At 42.7% G+C, this 27,297-nt stretch overlaps 1 protein-coding gene across 2 annotated transcripts in view; it reads left to right on the top strand.

The window, feature by feature from the left end:
• The first annotated feature begins 1,179 nt into the window (after positions 1 to 1,179).
• LOC121607491 (transcriptional enhancer factor TEF-3-like) overlaps positions 1,180 to 27,297 on the top strand; it is a 40,786-nt gene continuing 14,668 nt past the window's right edge. For both annotated transcript variants that reach the window (XM_041938318.1, XM_041938319.1), the window contains exons 1-3: positions 1,180 to 1,350; positions 11,392 to 11,751; positions 26,530 to 26,594. In XM_041938318.1, coding sequence (XP_041794252.1) covers positions 11,745 to 11,751; positions 26,530 to 26,594 — 72 coding nt within the window. In that variant the 5' untranslated portion in view covers positions 1,180 to 1,350; positions 11,392 to 11,744. The remainder of the gene's footprint in view (positions 1,351 to 11,391; positions 11,752 to 26,529; positions 26,595 to 27,297) is intronic.

Raw genomic sequence — 27,297 nt, forward strand, 5'->3', positions numbered from 1 at the left:
CCATAACTGTAGTAAAACTCCAGGTCACATTACCAGCAGACAGGTTGTGTAGAGGGGTGGTGGTCACTGCTTGAAGTGGGGTCTTGCAAGTGAACCAACACTGTCATACCCACAGTATCCACTGGAGGGCTCTGTCACCCACCTCACGTTATCCTGCCTGTGTTGCCTCAGCAGAGTCCAAAGTTCAGAATCACATCTCAGACAATCAGGCCTGCAGCCCTTTAATGACTTGCACAACATGTCCAACTCCACCCGTATGATTGTTTTTGTCTTATGTGAGAATATGTGCAAAGTGAAAACTGGGACGGCAAAGAGACTCTCAGCGATGGCATCAATTTCTTAATTAACTTAAATTTAGCTTAAAATATATATTAGAAATATGTTTTTCTTAAGGACGGAAAAGCCTGGCAAGAAGCTGCAGGAATGTACTTTAAAAGTGTACAAAAAGTCATTAAATTACATTCCATTATATTTCAATATCATGTAGGGAGGGTTATAAACAAATTAATACTATGACATGAAGCCTGAAGAAAAAAAAAATGTGTTACGGTGTGCTGTACCAGAGTTAAACATTATCTGCAGAGGTAAAGTGGTATAAACAAACAAAACTGAATAAAATATGAACTCCACTTATTGTTTTTTAATAATAAGCAAAAAGATCCTATAACTGACATCTTGCACATTTGCTGCCTAATTCAGTTCTCCTCTGGGCCAAAGTTGGATAGTTGTGCATTTCAAACTAAGATAAAGTTTCAGAAACTTTATTCCCATAGGAAAAAAGCCTTAAACAGTAACTGTAAATCTGAGTGTGTACACAGTTTAACACTATTTCCACACACACACATGCTGCTGTGTACACACATTATTATAAGTCACATACAGCAGAGCAGCCATGTGTTTGTTCCTCCTCCTGCAGGCAGTGACAGTTTCCTCAGGCTGCTCCACTATTTTTCATTCTTGATGATATTTCCTTTGGACTCACCACCCTTTCCTTTGCTTTCCTTTCCTTTTCGGAGCCCTCCTCCTCCACCTCCTCCTCCTCTCCTCCCCTTCGTCATTGCGTGTTGACCGGTCAGACCTGCCTCCCTCCCTCCCTCCCCTCCCCTCCCCTCCCTCTCTCCCTTGGTCTTTTTCTCTGGCTTTTTCCAGGCTTCATGTCATACCACGGCTAATTCCTGAAATTCCTGCCCTCCTCTCGCTTCAAACAAACGGCTTCAGGAAGGAGACGAGGCAGCAGAAAACAAAGAAAAAAAAGAAAAACCCCTCAGAGTCACTCTTTATTTAAAAAAAAAAAAATCTATAAAATTGCTTCACCTGAGTGCCGGCCAGCAGCTGATAGAGCCTCAGCAGGTAAGCTACAAGTGTTTTATGATTTTCTCTCATGTTCAGCTTTTCAGCGCGCCTTCTGTTCGTGCGTAAACTTTGACTTTGCTGAATATTGCGGATGTGAAGTCAGTGTTTCGCAGCGCTTTCTTTCTGAATCAGCCTCACTCACTGTCGGAGGCAACATTCCTCAAATATCTCGCATTTCTTCGCTCAAATTCCGGCATTTTTCCCTTTAATTCCAGCGCTGGAGAGTGCGTGTGGCCGCACTTCCTGTGCGCTTCAGCCGGAACTTTTACTGTTTTTTGAGGACTAACGTCACCGCGGTGCGGTCAAACATTAGCGCCTGTCTGGGTGAAGTTTGCCACCGGGAAACTGAGATAATTCAAACGGTCTATTTATTAACTGGCATGTTTTAATTCCGAGGGTTTTCCTCTTCTATCAACAAGTGTGAGCAGACTGCAGGTGTGACTGGCACCGCTGCCTCTGCGCTTCTCGGTCTATGACATGATTTAATTGCCTTTTTAGACAATTAAAGCACCTGTATTTTAACCTCGCGTGGTATCATCAGTGTTCACGTCGTTTTACTTCAGTAAAAGTAAAAATACCACAATGTGAAATCACTCTGGTGCATGTAACCGTTCTGCTTTCAAACGTGCTCAGGTAAAGTACTGAAAGTATTCAGAACCTTAAGCAAAAGTAGAAATACCACAGTGTAAGAGTACTCCATTACAAGTTCACGTCTGGCATTGAAAGTGAAATAGTGGCAGGAAAAAATCCTTATAAAAGTATAAAAGTACTCGCTATGCAGGCAAATGGTCTGTGTAAGAGTGATATTATCATATTAGGCTGCTATTTAATTATTTTTTAATGGCTAAGCAGCATTTTAATATTGTAGCTGGCAGGGTTGGAGCTGACTCCTGCTGATTTTATATAATTATATGTTTTTAAAATGTTTAAACTGTCAAAGTGCAGTAAAAAGTATATTTCCCACTGCAATATAGTGGGGCAGAAGTATAAAGAAGCAGCAGGTAGAAAGGAAAGAAAGGAAGAAAACTGTGCAATTAGAGATGAGTGTCACTGAAGGACAGTACTTAAGTAAAAGTACTCTGTTACTTTCCACCGCTGAGCACATACTGTACGGCCCCTTCCTGTATATATTATTATTTTTATTTATGAATTAAGGTATAATTTTGATATTGCGGCTGACTGAAGTGGAGCTAATTTTAACCATAAATGATTGTGTAGTTGAATGCATCACATTGTGTGAAATGATCATTATTTATTTTCTGAATCTGCAAACTAACAAACTATCACAAACATAGTGTATAAGTATAAATGTAGCTGTACAGCAGCAGAAACTGCAATGTACAGGTACATCATAACTGTCCCTGTGAGTAAATGTGCATAGTTAATTTTCACCACTGGATATCGTATGGTGTTGAGTATAAACTGTTGATTTTATTTTGTTTGTACATGTATCATGTGCTTCTGTGGTGCAGTTCTTTCTTAGAATAATGTGCGTCATGCTGCTCTTAAATCATTGCTGAATCTGAATGCAATCGCCGAAAAACCATCTCTTTTATGTGCATGTCTACTACTACAGTCGATATTAGACAAATCAGACGCTACAGGTGTGTACAGGTTCTGCTTCAGAGGGAAATATTCTACTTTTTACTCCACTACATTTATTCGACAGCTATGTTTACAAGTTACTTCGCAGATCAAGATCTTATATAAGGAATATATAATGATCTGCTGAAATATGATGCATTGTGTTAGATTAATCTAGACAACAACAGAGAGTAGTTCAATGAACTCGACCAACCACAAAATTCTGCTTACAGTGTTCTGCATCATCAGCAGTGATTGATTATTATAATAAGTATAACATTGAGTCTTTCTGCTGCTTTGATTACTTTTAAGCTTTGATGCTTCAGGTTGATTTTGCTGATAATACACCTGCGCTTTCACATAAATATGATTCAGAATGCAAGACTTTTCTCAGAGTATTTTATCCTTGTGCTGCTGCTACTTTTGAAGATCTGAATACATGCAGGTGTCTCCAAAAGCACCCCCTAGCTGTAAGAAAAATGTTTGTATTTGCTATTCCCTGTAGGTAAAGGCTTGAATAAAGTTGGTATTATCAGCTGCGTCTCATAAAGATTGCTTAAGAGTGAGCAATGTAGTGTATTTCATTGAGAAGACAACTGAGATGTGTTAGAACAAAGAAAAACAAAGTAACCTACAAAGGGGCTGCTAGAGATTATTTAATTAATTAATGGTTGAACTGTTTGGCCAATAGAATATCAGAAAAATGTGAAAGATGTGCTTCTGAGATGTTGTGCTTATTATTATGTATATTGGACGACATCTCTCAATAGATCGTCTCTGTGCTGCAGAGCTGTTTGTGTGTGTGTGTGGTGGTGTCCTACAGAGCAGCTGAGAGGAGTGTTTCCAGAGGGGCAACAGGTGGAATGGAGCAGGGTGACAGTGTGTTGGGGGGGAGGGGGGGGGGGGTAAAAAACACACCTGTCAAAGCCTCCTCTGAGGTGTCTGACAGCCAGAGGAGCTTGGGTTTTTTCCAGGCCTTGACCCTTTTGTTTTCAAGGCTTTGGGTTCACGATTGTCTCAGACAGATGAATTATATTGTAATGTGAACTTGTATTGTTTGCACTGCGGTAGCATTTGTGTGTGTGTGTGTGTGTGTGAGTGAGTGCATGTGGGGGCTGATGTGTGGGTGGATGTGACTGGGCCTAGAGGTGGATGTGTATGTGTTTGTGTGGGTGAATGTGTGGAACAAGTAAGAAGGGAGGTTTAAAAAAAAACAAAAAGTATGAAAAGGTGTGTGAGCAAGCAGGAAAAATTGTGTTTCAACCTTGTGTGTGTTTGTGTGTGTCGAGTTGCCCTGAGACAGGTCCTCTCCACAGCGGAGGAGTATTTTTTTTTTTTTTTTTTTTTGCTGTGCTCATCCCACATAGCGATCATTCCTCCTCCGCTCGCACGAGAGAAACGGAATAATGCCTCAGATATGAGCCTTGTAGAACAAAGAGTTTCTGCCCCCCCCCCCTCCTTTCCTACCAACAGCGCTCTGCACCCACAGCTCCCTGCAGTGTGTGTGTGTGTGTGTGTGTGTGACTGTTGTCCATTGATTCCAGCCACTCTGATGGATCTTTCTGTTGGATTATCTGGGCCTGATCTGATAGACACTCTGTCCTCACTGGATGCCATTAGATAAGGAGCTGTGGGGTTTGTGTGACAGTAGAAAAAAATTTACAAATTTCAGCTTTACACATTATCACCTTATAAGGTTGATATGAGTTATTAGCACTTATTTACACATTCATCTGGAATAAAGTAACACTTGCTTGTATTTGAAGTTGTGTTTCTGGCCACCTGACGAATGAAAGTCGAATCTTCACACTTCTTTTTAGCTCTGTTTTGGTCGCCACCAGCTCCAGAAATATCTGGCTTTTTAGCAGCTCCACCGTGTTCACCAGCTGGATTAGAGCAACAACTGACAATTATTTTTGTTACTGCTTAAAGGTCTAGTGTGTAGGACTTAGTGACATCTAGTGGTGAGGTTGCAAACTGCAACTAACTGAGCCCTCAGGTAATGTAAAAAGGCCCTCTCTAGAGTCAGTGATTGGTTTGTCCTTTCTGGGCCACTGTAGAAACATGGCGGTGCAACATGGCACTCTACAAGGAAGAGAAAAAACAGTGATTCTTATTTTCATGTGATTACTCATGAATACAAACTATTCAGCCGATAGATCCCCTGAAATCTGCCACAATGATCCTTTAATATGATAATTATTTTATGGTTGATAAATCGTTCAGTTTATAAAATGTTAGAAAATAATGAAAAATTATCCAAGCTGACATCTTCAAATGTCTTTTGTTTGACCAACAGTTGGAAATATTCACTCTATAGCAGCATCAAACAGAGAAAAGCAGGAAATCTTCATAACTGAGAGGCTGAAAACTGCTTTTTTTTTTGCCATTTCTGCTTGAAAAATGTCTGATTAATCAATTATTAAAGAGAGACCAATTATTTTCTGATGATGGACTAATGGTGATGTTTTAGGGTTTTCTCACTGAGAACAACTGCCTGCTGTGGCGGAAAACGACAGTGGTGAGACGAAAGCGTGACGAGGCTGAACCAAAACAAAGTTACAGACTGTAAAACCAAAACAATGAGCTGAAAGACACTAAAGAGAGAGCTGAGGTGAACTGCAGAGACGATTCTGTGGGTTTGTCACTACAAGGAACCCTTTTTATAGTCACTGAATACTTTCTTAATGTTAAAGTATTGATTAAAGCTGCTATAAGTTTACAATATTTGTTGTAGTTATACTTGCTATTCATAAAGATTGATCTAGTTAAATTTCAAGCATTTTCTTTCAATGATTTAATTTCTCGTAAGTTTACTGCCCAGAAATGACTAACTCTTTTGTAAAAAAAAAAAAATTAAAGTGATCACAGGTTAAAAAGGTTTTTAAATAATTTCTCTCAAATATCTGCTTCTCTCATATAACTCATGCAAATGATTAATAAACAAGTTGAAGGACAGAAAATTAAATTGCAACTAATTTTGTGAATTGATTAATTGAGTAATTTAGTTTCTGCAACTCGATCCTGAGGATTTGCTGTTTTTCTTCATCTCATGTGATTATAAATTGAATATCTGTGAGTTCTGGACTGTTGGTCGGAAAAAAACAAGCAATTTTCATCTGTTGCACACAGGCCAACTAATTAAATGATAAAAATAATTTGCAGATAAATCAGTCATGAAAATAATCATTGGTTGCATCCCCACAGTCATGCTATAGTGTTTGTGTGTGTAACAAAAAAAAACAAACTTTATCATTGTGTGCATGTGTTTTGAAGGAGTTGTTTGCTTTCTGCATGTTCATATGAACATACATGAACATGAGTCTCTGTGAAACACTGGTGTGTGTGTGTGTGTGTGTGTGTGTAGTGTGTGCATGGTGTGTGTAGTGCACAGAGCTTGGAGACTCCCACTGGTGCAGCCCAGTGGGACTCGGTGCCAGAGAACATGTGCTCTCAGCAAAAGCCCAACAAAACAAACCCGTTTGTCTCCACCGGCTCTCACTGCGACTTTCCATCGCATAGCCTGATCCCATACTGCTGCCTTATTCTCAGACTGTTTCCTGCTTTTACATTCCCGGCCTGATTAGTGGAGATTGTGACCAGTTGAGTACACACACACACACTCGCCCAAATACACACACAGACACAGACAAATACATTCTCAGACAGACATACGTGCTACATACAGTGTTTGAGTGGAAGCGGGTACTGTAGTATTGCAGACAAACATTAACCTACACAAATAATTAAGGTTTGCTCACCCTTTAATTTCTTTATTCTTTTTAACTATTGATCTATTCAACCGTACACTCTGACCTATGCAGTTCTTCCTATTGATTGCTGATAATCATAGTGGCCACCTTGGAATTTGGTCGTACTTAGATACAGCACTTGTTAAATACCACAAAGACAGAGAGTTTACAGGCATGCTAGCAGCTATGTGAAGCTACATTAAGGCACTGTTGTGCTGTAGCAATGCTAACATGCATATGTTTAGCAGGCATAATGTTCACTTTTGCCACCAAATTAGTTTAGCGTGTTAGCATGTTTAAGTTTACTAACCAGCACAGCTGAGGCTTATGGGAATGTCATTAGTGTTGCAGGTATTTTGTCTTCAACCAAAATATTGGACAGAGTGAAATTTGATGGGTGAAAGTTATGGGATCACTGACGTTATCACAGTTTTCATCCGGACATGAATGTGTGGGATTTCATGGAAATTGGTCCAATAGCACTAAAGGAAAAGTCAGGGTGTCACCACATTCAGTAGGATTCATCCTCTGAGAACCATGAACATGTGTTCCAAGTCCATCCAAGTAGCTGCTGAGATGTTTTAGTCTGGACAGACAGACTGACATTACCATCCATGGAGCTATGCTGTTAGCCTGGGTAAAAATACCAGAAAATACTCACAACGCTCACACAGAGTAAAGAGTTCAGGCCTCAGTGCCACTTGTAGCCTAGCTACCTGCCCACCTGGCTGGCACAGTGCAATGCAGGCCAAAGGTGAACAGAGGCTCAGCACCTGCAGCTTCTTGTGGTGTTTGCCTCTGGTTTAGCGTGTGTGTGTGTGTGTGTGTGTGTATCCGTGTGTGTATTGCAGGGAAGGCTTTACTGTGTGTGTGTTTGTCTTTCAGACTTACATATTCTGTGTGTTTAAGCATCTGTGGCTCATGAGTGATGCACATGTGTGGGCCCCTCTTTGTTCATTTTCCCCTCATGATTTGATGCCATGAGTGTGTTTGTCTCAGCTGTGTGTGTGTGTGTGTGTGTGTGTGTGTGTGTAGGGGGTGGAGGGCAGTTGAGGGGTTACGTGGCCCCCTGACCGCAGCACCAGCTGGGGGATTATCCTGTTGAGCTGATCCAGGGAAGAGGGGCCTCGCTGGGGATGAATGAGGGACTGGGCTGGACGGGTGAGGGAGGGAGAGAGAGGTGATGGGGGAGTAGGTGGAGGGGGGTTGTTTTAAGGCACGGCTTAGGTTAATTAACCTCCCGGACACTTTGACTGAGGCACTGAGCGGCACACTAATGGTTTACGGCCTCCGCAGATCTCACTGTGACCTACAGTGGCCCTGAGCTGGAGTTGCAGTCAGTTTAAATCTATATCAGTCACAAAAACACTGGAAATGTCAAATCTGAGTTCTGTTTTAAAATTTTATGTCAGAATATCTTGATTTTAATGAAGCCATCGGCTCACTGTGGAGTCGCTGGCCGGCTCGTGATCAAGATTAGGGAAGATTACTGGACTGTGCACCAGAAAGATTTTGAGCTAATTTGAGTTTTTATTAGCGTGGTGTTATTCAGAAAAGTTGTATTCAGCGCTCACCGAGGGGAAACTGTCACACGTTGGCTTTATGGAATATATATTCAAGTTGATTTTAAGCGATCTGCTCTGCTTTTCTAATTAGATTTTTCATATTTTCAGTGATTTTTGTTCTTTTTCTTTATGGCAGATGTTTGAGATCTGCACCAAAGCTGTTATATAAACATGTACAGCAACATTACAGTAGGTGTAGTTTTGCCCGGCTGAATATATGTATTTTTTATCAAACATAAGCTGTAAACACAATCGGTTAATAAAAGCTTCACAGCCTCTCAAGAGACGACCTGTTAACTAGTTGATTGTGAACAATCTCACACTCACTTCAGTGTCTGAGCTCTGTGTGACCCCAAAAGAAAATCTGAACTGTCAAAGGTTCAACTGACGACTTCATATCATGCAACAGTCAGTGGGGAGTATTTCCAGCTCTGCAACTAAATTAATTTCATGATTGATTAACCGTTTCCAAATGTTTTTGTCGAACCGATGGTCCAAAAGATATTCATTTTAGTAAACCAAAGAAAACCAGCCAAGATTCAAAATTTAGAACCAGGAACCAGCTGTTGTTTGCACAAACAACCAATCATCAGAATAATTTCAGATTTATTTTTCTGTCCATTAACTAATCAATTAATCAGACAATAATTTTAAGCTTTAAATATCCCCATTTTGTAGAAGAGTGAGACCAGTAATCAGCCTCTCTAGTTTGGAGCCACAGTGGTGGTGGACTCTTTTTAATTCATCATTCACTCTAGTGAAGTTCCCAGAGTCCAAGGTGATGTCTTCAGGTTGCTTGTTTTATTCCAGTAACAGTCTGAAAGATATTATGTAAAGCAGAAAAGCAGGAACCGTCACATTTTAGAGAAATTGAACTGGCAAATGTTCGGCATTCTTGCTTGGTGAAGGACTAAAATGATCAATCCATTTTGCTGATTGATAAATGTATTTACTGAGTAACGGTGTCAGTGCTTGACTAGTTTTCTCATTATAAAAATCATACGTTGTATACTGATTGTTATCCACAAACACTGACAGCGACACATTTCTGAAGGAAAACGCTTTGAATTATGCCTCAGCAGGAAATATAAGCTAGTGACAACCTTAATCCATGAATACTTGTACTTAATACCGCCATCGCTGGTATCGGCTTTCAAACGCTCACATCAATCACACGTATCATGTGTGTCTCTGGAGACTGGAGAGTGAGTTCAGCTTTGAGTTTGTCTGCTCTCGAAGTATTTCTGACTGTCTGTTAGTGTGTTGGTGTTTTGTTTGTGTGGGCACGAGCTTATTTTATCACTCTGTGTTTCTACGTCTACTTCTGTTTATACACCTCTGTGTGTGTGTGTGCACGTGTGCGTGTGTGTGTGTGTGTGTGTGATGGAGATAATGGCTGTCTGGCCGGGCACTTTACAGGAAGTGTTGTGGAACATCAGGGGGCTCAGAGGAAGAGCGAGAGGGGGGGGGGGGGGGGGGGCTGGACCAGACTGGCTTGAGAGTCTTACTCACTCTTAGACCCCCTGCACTGCCTCCACACACACTCATGTTTGGGGTTATATGTGACGTAGCGGTCACTGCTTTCCTCTTTATCGCCCTAAATGGCGGCAGGAAAACAGTGGATGACAAACACAAAGCTCCGCTGGCGTTGACTCATGCAAGTTCTTTCTCCGCCGCGTCTGACCATCCGTTTCCATTTTTCTCCCGAGCTTCGCCAAGAGGAAGAGGTGGAGCTGATGTCTGTGTCATACACTCCACCCGAATGTATAAGCACTGTGCACACATCCTAAACAAACTGATGGGTGGAGAAAACAGGATATGAATCTGCTGGATGACATCTCGCATGTTGCTTTTTTATTTTTTGCTGTCATAAAGAGCCAATGGAATGTCAAGTTAATCCTTTTAATTAAGCCAGCTGGTTATTGTCATACTCCCCCACCCAAACAATGCACAAACACATTGATCAGAATCTCAGCTGAGGACCTCTAAGTCAAATAAAGGAGCAACTTTGGTGCTGATGAAGAAATAGGCAACCTAAAAAGCCCCCTGGCCTTAATATCCTGGCATGATCCTCCCTGGCATGTGTGTCTAAGTGCGCCTAAGGACGGTGATCCCACTTTAATGTGCCTCCTCATTTGTCGTCTTGCGGCCCGTCCTGCTCCTGCTGTTGTCTCAACACAAGGTGCCATTTTATTTGTTTTCTCTAACTTGATTAATGCTCTTTCCAAGTCTGGATTATCAGCTGCGGGGCTGACAGCGATCGCGTACTGTAATCCACCGTGTGACTGTCTTAGCGCAGCAGCTCGCCAACAGATGTAACGATGTCACCTGCTCTCGCTGACGTTTATTTTTTAACTTTTAAGGGTGAAAATCTTTTCATTTTAATGTCACAGATCACATGTTCTGCAAAGTTTGGACCCCCTGAGCTCGAGACCCTGTCAAGCACCACTGGAGAAACTCAGTGTAGTGCTCAGTCTGAAGGCCTGAAAAACTGCTTGCTTTACTGTATAATTGACATTTTGTGGGTGAATCATAAGGTTCTCTGAAATGTTTTTTCAAAATTAATCAACAGTTTTAATAAAGCAGTAAAATGTGATTTATTTGTGGGTTCCAGCTCCTTTAATGTGAGAATTTGCTGCTTTTCTCTGGTGTACTTCACTGCACAAAACTGGCAATCTTCTTGGGTTATGGGAAGTTTCCTGACATAATTTATATCTTAAACGATTCGTTGAATAAAAAGATGAAGAGATTAATTGATAATGACACTTTTGAAAGCTCTTTTCTTTTTCCTGCAAATTCTGTTTTGATGTTTTGATTTTGGTTTCAGATGTGAAGTTTGATTGAATAACTTCTAAAACCACACAAGTAATTTTGCCAAATGTGCATTAAGTGAAAGTGTTGATGCTCAGTATGTCAGAACATGGTATCAGCTGACTTTTCAGACTGAATTATATAGAGCATTTACAAACACAGCATAACTCGTGTAAGAAAAACAGAAAAAAGACCTTTACAGTTTGAGGACCAGATTCATCCAGGAAACATTTTCCAAGGATTTCACAGGTTGTGAACAGGGATGAATCTGGATTTGAAAAACTTCCTTGGATGTAAGCTTAATCATCCTCTTCTTGCTCTCCCAGGACTGCCCTGCCACATCCAGATCATCATAATCATCATCACATCTGTGGATTTCATACAGGCCGGCACGCTCCCTGGAGCTTCCTCCTGTTCTCCTAGCCTCATCTCCCCCAGCCCAGACCCTCCACCCCCTGCTCTGTGGTCCCCTTCCCGTCGTCCCACCACGTCTGCGGAGTGGGTGCCGGCTCCCTCCCCCAGGGGTGGGAGTGAGGAGCTGGGAGACGCCCTCGACAAGCCCCTGGAGAATGATGCGGAGGGTGTGTGGAGCCCGGACATCGAGCAGAGCTTCCAGGAGGCCCTGGCCATCTACCCGCCCTGTGGCCGCAGGAAGATCATCCTCTCTGATGAGGGCAAGATGTACGGTACGCCCACCTTTATGCTCATACTATCCGTGTACAGTCATTCTTCTTGAACGGGATGATAAACACGATGCCTGAGGATCAGCTCACTTGCAGGAGGATAATACTCATTAGCATGTCAGGAAGTCAGTAGTATTGCCCCTTAATATGTACATTAAAGAAGCAGTTTAGATAATAACCACCTGATTCCTGTTTCATACTGAAGCAACACAAATTAGCCATTTATTTTTTATTTATGTAAATACTGCTACTCACCTGCATGTTTGTCAGTCCTGCACTTCCTTCATGGCCTGTGTGACATCATGACGCCAAACAGTTGCAATGTGGGATTGCAAGTCAGATACTGTATTTAGCTCTTCTACTCTAAATCCAACTGACAGGAGCTGATGCTTTTGCATGAGGGAAAGGTGGATTTAGCAGACAGATAGACAACAGATGGTAGCTCAGAATATCACATTTGGATGTTAACAATATGCTGTGATCAAGGAAAAATTTCTGCAGATTTACTGTGCTCTGATTAAAAGTTTTAAAATGGCATTCAATTTGGCGAAGGATGCATGATGACTTAATTTGGACCCGTTGAGCATGGCCCAGTACATCAGAGTCACAACCTGACTTATTTGTGACTTGCAAAGCAATGAGGATTAAGGAATCTCTGCACCAGTGGTGCTTCAGTAGACAGGACAGCAGAGGCAGGATCTGAAATGACAAGATCCAGGGAACGTGGTTATGTTTTTTTTTTTTTTTTTATGATACAAAATGGCCAAATTTTGCAGCAAAATCAGTTGATCTCAGTGGAATCCGTGCAATCAGAGGATCAAGCTGAGGAGGTGAAATTAATCTGCAAATGTTCTGCATAGAGATCAAGCTTAAGTGAACTTATTGCCCTGTTAGCCACCAAGCTACACTAATGTGTTTGCTAATTGATCGTTAGTAAGCTTGTCAGTTGGGAGAGCTTTATTTTCCCTCTTTCGAGAACTTTTTATTGAGCAAAATTGCGCACAGTGATGAACAAAATGCCAGAGCAAAGTTAGGAGAGAAAGCAGAAGCTAAAGTCACAGACTAGCACTAGCCTGACCGGCTAGCTCACCAGCTGCAGCAGGTCACCGACTAGTCCTACAAGTAACCACTGCTTCACCAAGCCTCTGGCTCCAAACATTTCGTGGGGGCGAACGAAAGTCACTTTGTGGTGTGAAAAGAGTCATCCTGTTGTAAGAGCATGTTAATAAGGTGCTTCCAGTTCATCAGCTGTGAGTTCGGCTGAATCTGACTTTTTCTGACCTCATTATCATAAACATTTGCTTTGCTGTAGAATTGTATTAGGGAAATGTCAGTGTCATCACTTGCTAAAAAAGATTGATTATGCTAAACAAGCTGTTTGAAGGGAAAAATGAAATAACAACAAATAGCCTTTCTTGCTACTTATAAATCTGTAGAGGAATGGTTCTGTAGATATGAATATGTGATTATGTTGAGCACTTAAGATCACACTGATATGCAAATGAGAAGTGGGGTGAAATATTTATTTTAATGGACTTTAGTGAAAGGAAGTTATAAGCTGTGAACCTCCCCTCATACAAACACATCTGCAGTATTGTTGGGCAGAACAGTTCATGTAGTCTCTCCGGCACACACACACACACACACACACAGACACACACACACACACTCATGCCGCTTCACCACCACTCCTCCTGTTCATGTTTCACATCACTCCCGTTTCCTGCACAGCTGTCAGCTCCACCTGGTCCCACAGTGTACAGTGTGATGGCATGATGTGTCAGAAACAGGCGCACACGCTCATTCTTCTGCACATACATGCACAGTATGACTCTCACGCAGACGCCTGTTCGTTCACCCTCTGTCGAAAGCTACAATATTTAACACTCACAAGTGCAGAAAAGCTCCTCCGCCTAAAAACGCAAATCTGCATTTCTATCCAGGAGCTGCAACAATAGCGAATGCATGAAAAGTAAAACATCAAACGTATCACCAACACACAGTGAATCATTTGGGCTAGACCTTTGTCCCATTGTATTTCTGGCAGTGATAGTGGAGAGACCTTTACAGCATTCCTGTTACCAAAATTAGCCTCAAATCACTCACCCCAAACAGGTTCAGAGGAGCGGGGATAATTCTCACTTCCTACCCAGAGTGCACTGCCTGGGTTTGAATAGCATGGATGCTACCTGTGTGTGTTGTTTCCTCAAGTAATCAGAACATTTTGCTGGGATTTTGACCAGATATCACGTTGTTAACGTTATTTGGCCACAGATGCACACTGAAGACGTTTTTTTTTTGTTCAGTTTTAAAATAATGATTTGAGGTTTGGAGCGGTGAAACAACATGACTGCAGGTCTTTCCTCAGTGAATCTTTGGGTGATATTGTTGCCAAACTAATGTCGCGAAGGTGAGGTGACGTTCCTCCATGGCATCATGCTGAAAGATGTTTGGTAACAGATGCTTCGGCCGTGGTGTGCCCGCCTGCCTGAGCGTTTGATAGTGGATCTGGTTGGTGGAAAACAGGCGGATGGAGTGGATGTAGTGGTGCTATGAGACGGCCTCTGTCGTTGCCTCGCTCTGTCACTGTGCCAGACAGCTCCTTTAACTGTTAGCTTTGCCTAGCCTAGCTTAGCCACCTATCGAGGTCATGGCCATCCTCCGATCAGCACTTAAACCCTTATAAAGCCTGTAATAATAGTTGGAGGGGAGCAGAGGAGAGAGGGGCAGGTGTCTCATTCACGGGGGAGGGGCTGGATGGGCAGAGGTGGTGATGGTGGGGTTTTTGGCAAGGCAGGCACTGAGGTGCCCCTTCCTCCCTGTGGGGGTCAGGGGCAGGTGATGCGCGCCAGGGAGCGCGCTGGCCCGCCAGGAATGGCATGTGCACTCGGGAGCCCGGGGGTTCAAGGCAGCTCGGCTGTAACCCTAAACCAGAATAGACGTTTACCCTTTGAGCGCCTGGAGGGGAGGAGGACGGGTGGACAAATAAACACCAAGGTGGGCAGTGGTGTCTCGCATGGCCTCGGGGCCCAGCAGCACTCCCTCACACCTGTCCCCAGTGTGTGTGTGTGTGTGTGTGTGTGTGTGTGTATTTCAGAGTGCGAAGGCTAGAAGTTGTGGCTGCTATTTCTGTGATTTACCTTCCTCTTATCTCTTTGTCTCAGACTCCCTGTTTCTCTTTGTCCTTTATGAACAACCTCTTCTCCCTCCTGTCTGTCAGACCGTCCGTCTGCCTTTCAGTTCACCTCCAGCTGCTCTGAGTTCAGCGCGACAGCACCTCCAGATTTATGACTTAAGATATGAGGCAAGACCGAGCCAGAGCGTGGCCCGCTGTGCCCCCATCGCCTCTAAAACAGCTCAACCAGCCCTTCCCTTCCAGCTCCCAGCAGCTCGCCTGTCCTCCCCTTTTATCACCATCCCTGAGGTCACAAGTGGCCAACAACTCAAGTCATTCAAGCAACCACAATCAATGCAAAGCCACTTTGAAGGTCTTTAGTGTTGTTAATGTTGTTAAAGCGCTGATGGGTGGTCTTAAATCAGGTAGCAAATCAAATATCAGCCGAGAATATCTTTAACGGCATACGTGAAATGGTGAAGTGATGACTTGCTGCTTTTAGAAATGTTATTTAGTCTTCCTGCGTGGGCTAAATATGGCTAGATAGACAAAACAAACAAGCAGAATAACTGTTGGTGGAGAGCGACATACTCTGAATTTTAGGTTGAATTCCCCTCTGAGGAATGAGTGTCATTCTTTGCTAAACAATATGATATTGAGTCTCCGAGCAGTGAAACAGAAGGAATGCGTGCTTCTATCCATCGTAAATTCCTAAATTGAATGGAATGTTTTTACCCCATATTCCGCGTACATTCACTACATTTTCTTCCCATAATGCTGCGCATAGCGCCAGCCCTCGCGCCCATTACTCAACAGACCTATTAGCTCGCTTATTAGGGACGGTGTCACGGATATTGTGGCGGTTATGTGCTCCAGCGGTAATTCAACGTGCATCTGCCAAGGAAAACATTTCCTGCCTTGTGCGGCTCTCAGCAAGAGACGTGCCCTGTGGTCTGACCGAAGGCCTCATGCTGCAATAATGGAAAAACAGTCCCAAACTTGTAGTGCAGTGGAAACCAATGTGCTGACAGCTCTCACTAGAGGAATGTAACACTGGAAATACGACTATCTTCCCTCTTTATTTACTGCCATATAGCGGCCATGTTAATTTACGAGCCCGCTTTTGCCGATGTAATTGTTTTATTTTATGACGTGTTTTGACTCATTTTTATTTCGCGGCATTAAATCTTGCATCACATCATGTTTTATGCAGCTGTTTGGTTTCGTCACACTTGACTTCCTGACATCTGTGAGAGGAGCATTTTTCTCACATTTTGATGGGTCCTGCTTCCTGTGGGAACAAAAAACAAAACGCTGTTTTAGTGTAGCGGATAAAATCAACAGTTTTCCTCAGTAGTGGCATATTTTTCTGTCAGTTCAGAACAAAGAATACCCGCAATGTGATTTATGCTCGTACTAAGTTTCGCTTGTGCAACATGGCGACCCATTGTGGGTTTTTGTCAGGCGTTGCAAATATGTTTTCATCTCAAGTCATTCTCATTAAGAATGTGATGTAAAGGTCAGCGAAAAGCAACAGCGAGTCCTCACCCGGGTACAAAGTTTGGCACTAAAGTGAGAGATTCACCAGTGACCTTGATCTGTTGACCTTTTGAAGACGCCTCTGGGGCCTGTGGTTTCCTTTTGTAACCATGCCTCAGTTCCCCAACTGAAGACGTGCACGTCTGCATTATGTTTAGCTAATGCTGCAGTGTGGATGAGATTAATCGGGGCAGAAGATTTTTCTCATATGGATGTACACTGAGTTGTCAGTTTATTTATTACTGCAGTCTAATACAACAGTCCTGAAATAAATCCCTCCTTCATGAAGGTGATTAATCAGCTTTTGTTGTAGAGATTCTCCAGAATGATCATAAAGCTGAATCAAAGACATTATAACCTTCATGAAGGTCGGATTTATTGCAGAACTGTTGAATTACACTGATTGGTTTTAATTAGGTATCTCTATGATGTTTATGTAGCAGGAAATAATTAAAACATGGTGCTTATTGGCAAATGGATTGCATTTATACAGCGCTTTTCTAGTCTACCGACCACTCACAGTGCTTCTCAACACATGCCATAATCATCCATACCTTCACACACCGATGACACAGCATCAGGAGCAGTTTGGGGTCCAGTGTCTTGCCCAAGGACACTTCCACGTGCAGATTGCAGGAGCCGGGGATTGGACCTCCAACCCTCTGATTAGTGGACACAGTCGCCCCTTAGTGCTGCACAGCTCCGTCAGATGGAAATCTTCTTTTGTTGTGCACCATTTTAGACACATTTCCCCCAAAGTCGACCTGACATTTTATTTATATCCTTAGAAACTTGTGACATCTAAAGAATCTCCACTCTTGTTAATCTCCACTAGAAGTAACAGAGGTTAACAGGACATACACTGTCGATATCTGTAGCACTGAGCATCAAAGATGGTTAAGTGCCGTAAGCTTAATGAATATTTGGTCTGGTCTTATTTACTTATTCTTTGATCTTTGATCAAGCTTATTTCTTGTATTAGCATTAGCAGTTTGTGTTGCACGAATGGCGGACACAGGATCCTCCATGATGTGTTGTTTTCGGGGGGGTTCCCTGGTTACAGGGGGTCACATGAGCGGGAGGATGAACCCGAACCTCCAACCATTTAATCCTGACACTGACCTCCAGGCTCTCGTGGGATTTGATGCTCTCTGAAGGGTTTTCGGGGAAACCCCCCTGCTGAATATGAACCCATCTCCCAACTCAGTCACTGTCTTCTACTTCTCTGTATCTCACAGCGTAACCAATAGGTATAGGTCACGTGAGCAGTGACACGTTCACTGTCACCTTATCTCACATCAGCAAGGTGGAAGGTAGAAGGATCCAAACAGGTCAGACGTCTGTTGATGTGTCTGTGCGATTAACTTACGTTGAGCCTCGTGCATAAATCTCGAACTGCACAGACACTCGTGGCAGGTTGTGTTAATATAACATGACATCTGTTAAATTGACTCCTGCTAGAAATACTATACTTTGTTAGAATTCAAGACCAAACTTCGGATTTGGCTGGGACAGCAGTGCAACAGGTTACCAGATAATCAAAGACCGGCTCACAGAAATGGAGTTAATCAGGGAACAGGAAGAGTTGAAGTCACACTTTATTTTTACTGAGCCTCTACCTAGAGATGAAGAATTTTACTTAAATTTACCAGTTCTTTATTATAAGTTATTATTGGTGAGTTTGATTCAGAGTATATGTTGAATCGTTTTCCTGTGTGTGCAATGACAAAAAGAACTGAACTGACTTTATCTACTGTGTAGTTAATACCAAGCAGGTCAGCTTTTCCTGCTTTAGTTGTGAATTTGTGACTTTGTGGACATTAACTTGATAAGGAAATTCCTCTAATTTCAAAAGACAATAGCAGACATTAAAGAGAAATAAAACAATGTGAAAATGTACTAATCGTTTCGGACACATCTTTAGCCTTTTGCCTCTTTAACTTCATTGATTTTTGTCAATATCTGCTTATTCTGAATTTGATGCAGCAACATGTTTCAAACTAAGTTGGGACAGGAGCAACAAAAAACTGGGAAAGATGTGGAACGCTCCAAAAACACCTGTTTGGATCATTCCACAGGTAAACAGGTTGATTGGTGACAGGTGATAATGTCATGATTGGGTATGAAAGGGGCATCCTGGAAAGGCTCAGTTGTTCACAAACAAGGATGGAGCGAGCAACACTTTGTGAACACATGATTGAATAAAGGATGTAACTGCATGAGTTCAGGAACACTTTGTAAAACCGTTGTCAGTAAAGACAGTTTAATTGCAAATGATTTCACTCTGGTTTACACAGTGTCCCAACTTTTCTGCGATCAGGGTTGTATATTTGTAACATAGAAACAGTAGTTTAGAGCTGGGTTAATGTTCAAGGGTTTTTTATGAGGTTTTCATAAGACAACCTCTCATTCTAGCACTTGTCATGTTGTCATGTCTCCACATGTTCTATCATGATGAAGTTAAGCATTTCCCTCACTTATTATGCATGTTCCACTTTGTTGTATTCACTCATTCGCTGCACTTATAATTTATTGTGAGACGGGAACGAACGTCTTTATTGGTTTTAGGAAAAAAATACTGCAGCTGTATTCGTCATTCAGTTAACTGCAAAAGATGAACCAAAGAAATATGTATTGATATACTCAACTTTGATTCCAGTTGTCACTCTGTAAATGATTCAGTTTCGTCTCAGTGTGTCGTAATCTGTCTTAATGCTGCACCAGCTGGGCTTTTCCATCAGTGGCTCTATGCTGTTGCAGCACTTGACTTGCTGCTGGTATCGAGCCTCGATAGAGGTCTTTTCAGAGCTCAGCAGGCTGTGTCCAGGCTCTATCGGAAGGGAAATGACACCCAGCCAAGACATTCCTGCAGCCTAAATGTGACCTTTGTTTTCCTGAGCAGACACAGCGCGGCATATGTGCCGCTGAGGGGAAACGTATGGCTGGCAGATGTGTCTGCGGAGAGGATGGCAGTTTGCATACAGTCAGACATACAGGCACAAATGTACACATGCACACACTGAACAAATGTACGTTATAATTACTCTAAGACTCAAATTTGGTAGATTAAACCTTAACACTGAGGCTCACACAAGGAACAGTGTTCTGCAGAGATGGCTGAATCATACAAGGTGTTAATTGATTTTGAGTTTGGAAGATAATTAACAGACTTTAAGGCCTATTTTTTTAATAGTGAGGTGATAAGCAGTTATTTGTGCGCCCATATCACAGTGCGTAATTAGTTCCTCTCTATAGAGGTATTGTTGTACACACCCAAACATGACTTGGACCTGTGGGGTGAGGTCGGAGCAGCAGATGGAGGACCCGGTTTGGACCAGGCAGTGTATAAGAATGTCAGGAATGCACTGGCCTGAGACAGAGACACTGAGGAGAAGAGGGAGAGAGATCAGACCAGGCCAGTGATGACCGCAGCCCCAGTGGGGAAGGGCAGATTTACAGCCAGCCAGACCCAGGGGTTGACTTTGGAAGGGAGTCTATGGGCTGCCTTCACTGACCCTGTCCACCTCTCTCTGACCTCTACCAACAGGCCTGAGGAAGAGGAGGAGGAGGAGGAGAAGGGGTGAAGGGAAAGCTGGCGAAACAGTGTTTGTACTGGGGTGCAAGCCAAGAAGGATAGTGATGGCATTACTTGTTGTCAAAAATTTGTGTTGCTGACATTTCGCCACCACCTTGTGGTACTTGTGCTTCTGTTTAAGTGCGTTTCAGTGGCTTTTCTAGGCTCTGAGAAGGTTTTAGTGGTACCTGCAAAGTACAATTTTAACTTCTCTGCCATTCGAAGCATCCTGTCAAGACTTTACATGTCTGTTTTTTAACGGTGGTCTATGAGAAAAATGTTTTTTTTTTGGGCAGTCCTGCAGTTGGCTACTAGGACAAATTGTAAGCAAGGCTGACCCTGCTTTACCGTATTAAGTTCTCAGACTACACTCACTCTCAGCCAGATTGCATAGTTATGGCATCATTAAAACGGCTGACTCACGAGAATCTTGGGAAATTAAGGAAATTCAATATGCCATTGTCCTGTAATTACCACTTGTGGCCACAGTGGCTGCTGTTCAGCAAAGGTTACATAAGCTTACTTTAAAGCAGCTCTAATAAATATAATGATAAAATAACAGTGTATCAAATGACAATGTGAGAACAATGTGAAAGTGGCTGCTTGTGATGGGCCCACAACTTTACTGTCAGGGTTCACTCTCATGGCGTCCTTTTCGTCTGCAGCAGGCAGCTGTTTTCAGCAAAAAGAAGCTCTAAAAACTTGCTTAGCACCAACAACAGTTAACGACTAACTGGTGAATATCATTTGAATTAATGATGTTTCTTTAACTGCTGGATGTGTGAATAAGTTGTATAAGAACAATGCCTACAAGTTTGTCATGTTCACACCTTGTTTTTGCTGCCCCCAAGTGGCCAAAAAAATCAATTTTTGCAGGTTGAAATTAGAAATAGTGAATTAAAGGTGATCAGTGTCATTCACTTCTGAGTCAGATCAATTGTATTGCTGGCATTGTGAAACTTAACCGACATTTACCAGCAATAGAAATATTCCTTCTAAACTCACAAGTTATGTTTTCTAAGTTGGACGACCCAGCAGTGTCCCCTGAACCCGGGGACACTCAACCTCGCTGCTGCTGCGGTCGGTCACTTTTCATGCCCTTCAGACATTTTCGTAGAATCAGATTTCCCCCAGACCAGTCTGTGACTGTGGGCAGTGTGATAAACAACATCAAACTGTGGACCAGTGGGTGATGGTATAATGTTCCCGCTGACTTCCCTGCAGCCTTGGCTGGCACAAGTTCCCTTTGCTAGTCCCGTTGGATATCATGATCTCATCGCTGTGTGACTGAGTCCCCTCTCTGATCTCATGGGTGTGTTGGAGGGTATTTTTGATGGGGCCCTTCCCCAGGCACTCACACTAGGAGTGGCAGGGCATCTGATATGAGTACATTGAGCAAAGTCTGTGATGGCCCATTGATGAAGCTGTTTAATGCTTGTATTACATACCTGGTTAATTTTGAATGGGGATGCCATCATATTGATAAAGCAGTTTGTCCTTTGCTCTGACGAAAAACCTTTTTCATTTTTTACATAACATTTTTGTTAGTATTTCCACAGACGAACTTGTTTCAGTGTCTTTCATGCTCATACTCGACTTGAATTACTGTGGTTTTCAGGTTGATCAAGTTTGACAAGAACTTGGGCCCATAAAAGGCTTACAAATCCGCACCAGAGTCTCAAAAGTGTCTGGCTGCCCAACTGAAAGGATGGCCTGTTTTTCTGAATTCATGAAAACTTTGTATTCATCTGTGGAGACATGCTCACGCATCTGTGTCTGCTGCTTTGAAAATCCCTGTTGGATTGGATGCACAATGTACATCTTACTGTACACTGAAGTTTCCCGAAGATAAATTGCTGGGAACTGGAAGAACTCGCTGCTGTAATGTGAGGAACTCGATACAGGCAACTTAATGTTCATTTGAGGTCAGGTACTGTGAGGACTTTGACAAAGCGCCCTGTTCGTCTTTTCAAGAGTTTGATTGCGAGGAAATGTGGAACACTTTCTTAATCCCTGGGGAATTAAAGAAATATGCATTTAGGGGCTCAAACAATCGGCCGGCGAGTGCACCTCCCGATAAACACTAAACGGTTGAGGAGCTACAGCTCTGAAAGGAAAATAAGATTGAGACAGAATGAATGCTGTGACTGGGGCTGAAGTGTGTGTGTGTTTCAGTTTGTCTGTGTGTGCGACTGGGTGTATAAACTGGAGTAGACGGTATTTGAGAGAGGGTTTTAGTTCACAAAAGCCTCGCACAAAGGCTGTTCTACAGCTGGTGTGTGTGTGTGTTTCAGGGGCCTGGAACTTTACAAGGACTCAGATCGACCACTTTCTCCTCTTTTGCTCTTCAAATCACACTGATTCATTCATGGATTACATCACTCTGTTGTATAATCTGTACATTTTTAACACTTGTTGCTGATGTAACTTGGCTGAAAATGCATTTTTTTGCTCATCAGATGTTAAGTTGAAGTTTCAATTTAACGTCAGTTTGCTCTTTTTAACCATGATAATTCACTCAGTGTCAACATGGCTTTGCATGGAGTCCGACTTACATATCATAGACTGTATAAAACATGGACGTAGTCTCCTTGGCGTCACCTATAGATTTCTGAAGAGTCATCGTGAAACTCCGGCAGTTACCATCTTAGCAGAGGTGGAGCATGAGTGGGGCTGAATGAAACCTGGTTGCTGAAACCTGGCGGCTAGCTGTCACACAAAGTGGCCATGCCCATTATTATTCAGAACTTTAAGTCTTAGTAATTTAAACAAGTGAGTTGTATAAAAATTCACCCTACGTACAGTTGTCATGAACGGGGAAATTAGCTTTAGAGAGCAAAACAGTTTTTTGTACCAGGCCGTAAACATGTTTATTTCTGGTATAAAGTTGGGTATTTTAATATGGAGGTCTATGGGGGTTGACTCACTGTTGGAGCCAGCCTCAAGTGGTCATTCGTGGAACTGCAGTTTTTGGCACTTCCACACTGGCCTCATTACATATCAACTTATCAAATAGTGGGTATGGCCTGTTGATCAGCTGTTCAAGTGTCGATCTGTCCAGCGACTGTCCTCCCAAGAAGAACGACATCATCGCTTGTTTAGCAAGTGCCCCGAAATGGCGTAATGTTTCCATTAAAGTTAATACAGTCGTTTAGGGGTTGTAGTAATTATAACGGCAACAAAGGAGCAAGTCCATGTGAGATCACTGTTTGCCATTTCAAGATGACAGTCAACCCTAACCCTTCTGCATTACTGTCACTATGACAACAAAGGTCCGGTAACCCTAGTGAAGTAGCAGTTTTAACCCAGACCATGGTCTTTCCCTGAACGTTAAAATAGTATGTAACATTTCCACATTAAAATGTCAATGATGCTGCAGGTTTTTTTTGGCTGCAGGGATTTCCAGACGTGGGTCCCACCTTTTCCAAAGCTTTGTGGCTACTCTTGAGCCCACACCAAAAGTTCTGTCAGGTATGAAGGATCAATGTCACACCTTCATCCTGTACAATGAGGGTTCATTACCAACATTTTGATTGCATTCACTTTCATTTTTAAATCAGTTTATACAATCTGACTCAGCTGTTGGCTTGTTAACAACCTGCCTGATCGTCTGACTGCTCGTGTTTCTTGTCCTGCCTGACTTCATGAACGCTGCTGTGTTATCCATTAAATGACCATGATTTGATGTCTAAGTTGCGGTTTGGATGGTGGCTTTTTACAGTATAAACAAAATATGAAAGCAAAAATGTCTAACACATTTCCTTATGATTAGAAAGCCATCCAGAAATCCTGCTGCTAACCCTACACCTTGCACAGACAGACTTCTGGCTGACAGGTTGTCAGTCTGTGTGCCCAGCAGGGAACATCCGAACTGTTTCTGTAAGGACTTAGCAACAACAAACAGATGCTTTCATAAAGCATTAAGAGGGAGCACGTGTCTGAGCTGACTGCGAGGAACGGGATGGACTTTCACATGGGCACCGAGAAGAAACGGCGTTTTGCATTCCGTGCAAAATCTGATCACTTTTATTGGCTGATGAAATTTCTGATGGAGCTTCACCCAAGCTTCGGGTTTCCATTTTCGCCATGTGGGGTCATCTGATTGGCCGGTTTGCGGAGCGTCGTGAGGTCTGACCCGAGCGTCACTATGTAAGGGAAAATCTGACGGGTTTGTGCCAGGCCGTGTGTCGTGACTGATCTGTGTGCTAATTCACATGGAGATGTGGTGCCAAGGGAAAAATGAGCGTGTTTAAGAGGTGGTGCAAAGTCGAGCAAACTCTGTATGTGTGTGTGTGGGGCCTGTGTGGGGAGTGTGAGAGACCTCCTTTGAGTGCAGGAGTTTTTGTTTTTTGTTTTTGTGTGTTTGTAGACCTGTATCTGTGCTGTTCTCTGTATAAAGAACAATTATTTCAATTATTTTTTAAGTAATCTGAATTTCTGAAATTTAGTAATTTCTGAAATTCATCTGCCGATTTTGTCTTGTCAATCGAATATTCAAAAATTGTGCACAATGTGTTGTTTAAATTGCTCGTTTTGTCCAACCAGCAGTCTAAAATTCAGCTGATAATGATAGAAAGGGATGCAGCAAATAGTCACATTTGAGAAGTTGCAATAGAAATGCCGTGATCTTTGAAATTGTTTCTAATTGATTATCTGTCAATGAACAAATAGATTATTGACTAATTGTTTTGACACTGTCTACAACAGTGTGCGTATTCATTGCACAGTAACTGCTAGCTCTTACAGTCAGTCGTAACGTGCATGGACTTGCATAGCACTACTCCAGAGCCCCCCACGCCATATTGTTCTATCATTCACAGTTCCTGAATTACACTCCATGTGTATATATGTACTTGTGCATCCACGTCTATTTGTGTGTTTTCACAATCTTAGCCATTAAACTAGAGGTTTAGTTTTGGAGAATAGTGCGAAAGAAGCCATGTGACAGTTGCCCTCCACTGTAACCGGAGACTCTGGATGGAGGGAGGCGGAACAAGCCCAAGATTTACTGCGGGCGTAAAGGCATATTCCATAAACATTGACACACAGACCAGCTGCCTGGCCGTCTCTCCAGACTGGGCCCCCTTTGGTCACCGGCCTGTGCCGTGTCTGTCCTGAGTCCGGTCCGAGGATCGCATGGCTGCAGCCTCCACCTGCTCTGCCAATGTGACCTGTCTGTCAGCAGCGCACAGACACACACTCACTGCAGAGATCTGACCTCAGTGTACATTCAGGAGGGTCAGACTGAGGCTGATGCAAGCTCTCAGACGAAGATGTATGTGCTGCGTGATATACTTACGCTTGCAGTTTTCAGCGCTGACACACTTGACAGCCTTGACTCTTGCTTCGGACGTGTGTGTTTGCACACTCGTCTATACGTGCACGCGTGCAAACTCCTCCAAATATGTGTGCACACACACAGATATGAATACAAACATATTTTAGGCTGTTAATTTAGCTAATTATACGGTGACTGCAGCACACAAGTATTTGTATAAATATGTGCACAGAAATATATACACTGCATATACATTTCCTCATTCCTCCTTCTCATACGTTCTCGTTTGGCCTGGCATGCAGAGCAGGCTCACTTGTTGGTGACTTAATATGTAGCTTTAAAAAAAAATTTAATTCCTCCACGCCTAACACATGCTGCCTCAGCCCCTCACTTTCATTTTAAGTACACCTGTCCAGAATGAACATTTTGAATTGATTTTTGAATTTTAAATGTGTCTGGTGTGATCCCTTGTGTATTTAGTCTCTTTAGACGTTTCCCCAGTTTGTAGAAAGAGCAAATCCAAGTTCTGGACTGTGTTTTTTGATGAATTTGCTCATCCTGAAGATATTGATGCCTTGTTAGAATTCACCTAATTGGCCACACACCCACGTTCCTTGACTGCACCTGTGACAATTATCCAGTGCCGCTCTGATCGTCTGGCAGCTGACACCAGCTTTAGTATATCTGTGAGCTGCCGCTTGTTTCTTCCTTCCCTGATGAAGACCGGGTTAAAGCGCGTAAAGGCCTTAATTCCATTTATTGAAGACTTTTTAATTTTTCTGGGTTTGTACTTATTATTGTAAAGCAAAGTACATATTGTTTTTAAATTTCAGAGGAAGTAGTGGGATGTGTTAAAACACAGCATATGTTCTAGAAATGAAACATTTTTTAAAGAGATGACAGTAATTGGACAAACAAGCAGGCGTACAAATACAAAAAATAATGACAAATGAAACAAAGCCCACTTTTCTTTCTGCTTTGAATTAAACCTACCAGGCTGTCTTTCCCCTACTAATTCTTTAACATGCGCAGTAAGACAAGTGGAAGCTTCACTATTATGTTGCTTTTGTTCTTCAGTCTTTCAATATGTAACATACTAATGCTTTTTCCAGTGTCTCCAAATTTGAAGGAAAAAACGCAATACAAACTTGAGCGTCAAATTAGTTTAAAATGATGCTGGGCTTGACGGTAGTTGAACTGTGGCTGGAAGCACTGGAGCATTTCCAGGAAGTGGGAATGTGTGCTTAACTGAAGCGATTTTCTGTTCCCCTACAGGACGAAACGAGTTGATTGCACGGTACATCAAACTTCGCACCGGGAAGACGCGGACCAGGAAGCAGGTACGTTTGCTGCGAATGCCTTTTGAAGCAGCCCCTATTTTTGGAGCCCTCCACAAAGTCCTCTCCTGCTGAGTGATGCCCCAACACCCTGGGCGCCCCCCTCCCTCCCCCACAGCGTCTCCCTCCCTCCTACGTGGAGGGCTGGAGATGACGATTGATTTAGGGCCAGGGCCCAATGCACAGATGCTATAGGATCATGTGTCGGTGTTGTTTGTTCACCACCTCATGGATCTGGTGCTTGTTAGACGGGGGAAGAAGCTGGGGAATATGGTGACCTGGATGGGAGGCTGAGGCGGGTCGGGCGAGGGATTTGGAACTCTATCCTCACTACGGTATCTGATATGGAAGGACTGATGTATGGGCAGTGATGGATGTGGAGAGAAAGGGTTCCTGCTAAGTCATCTGGCAGAGTCAATGTGGGAATGAAAAGAGATGAGTGGAGATGAGAGGGATGGGGGGCTGCGAGGGATCAGAGATGGATGGCTGGACAGGTTGGAGGGATAGAGGGACACCTGCTGGTCCGTCAGCAGTCACTGATCGATGGGCGCGTTGCTTCTCAAAGTTTTTACCAACAAAGATTCAGTGTTATGAAGCAACAAATGCCATTTCTTCTTAAAGTTTAATGCATATTTAATCCAGATTGTAATAGAAGTTCTGAAAGGCTAAAATAATTACACATTGTTTCATAAAATAAAAACAGTTC

Source organism: Chelmon rostratus, chromosome 6, assembly GCF_017976325.1.
Source record: "Chelmon rostratus isolate fCheRos1 chromosome 6, fCheRos1.pri, whole genome shotgun sequence".
NCBI classification, from domain to species: Eukaryota; Metazoa; Chordata; class Actinopteri; order Chaetodontiformes; family Chaetodontidae; genus Chelmon; species Chelmon rostratus.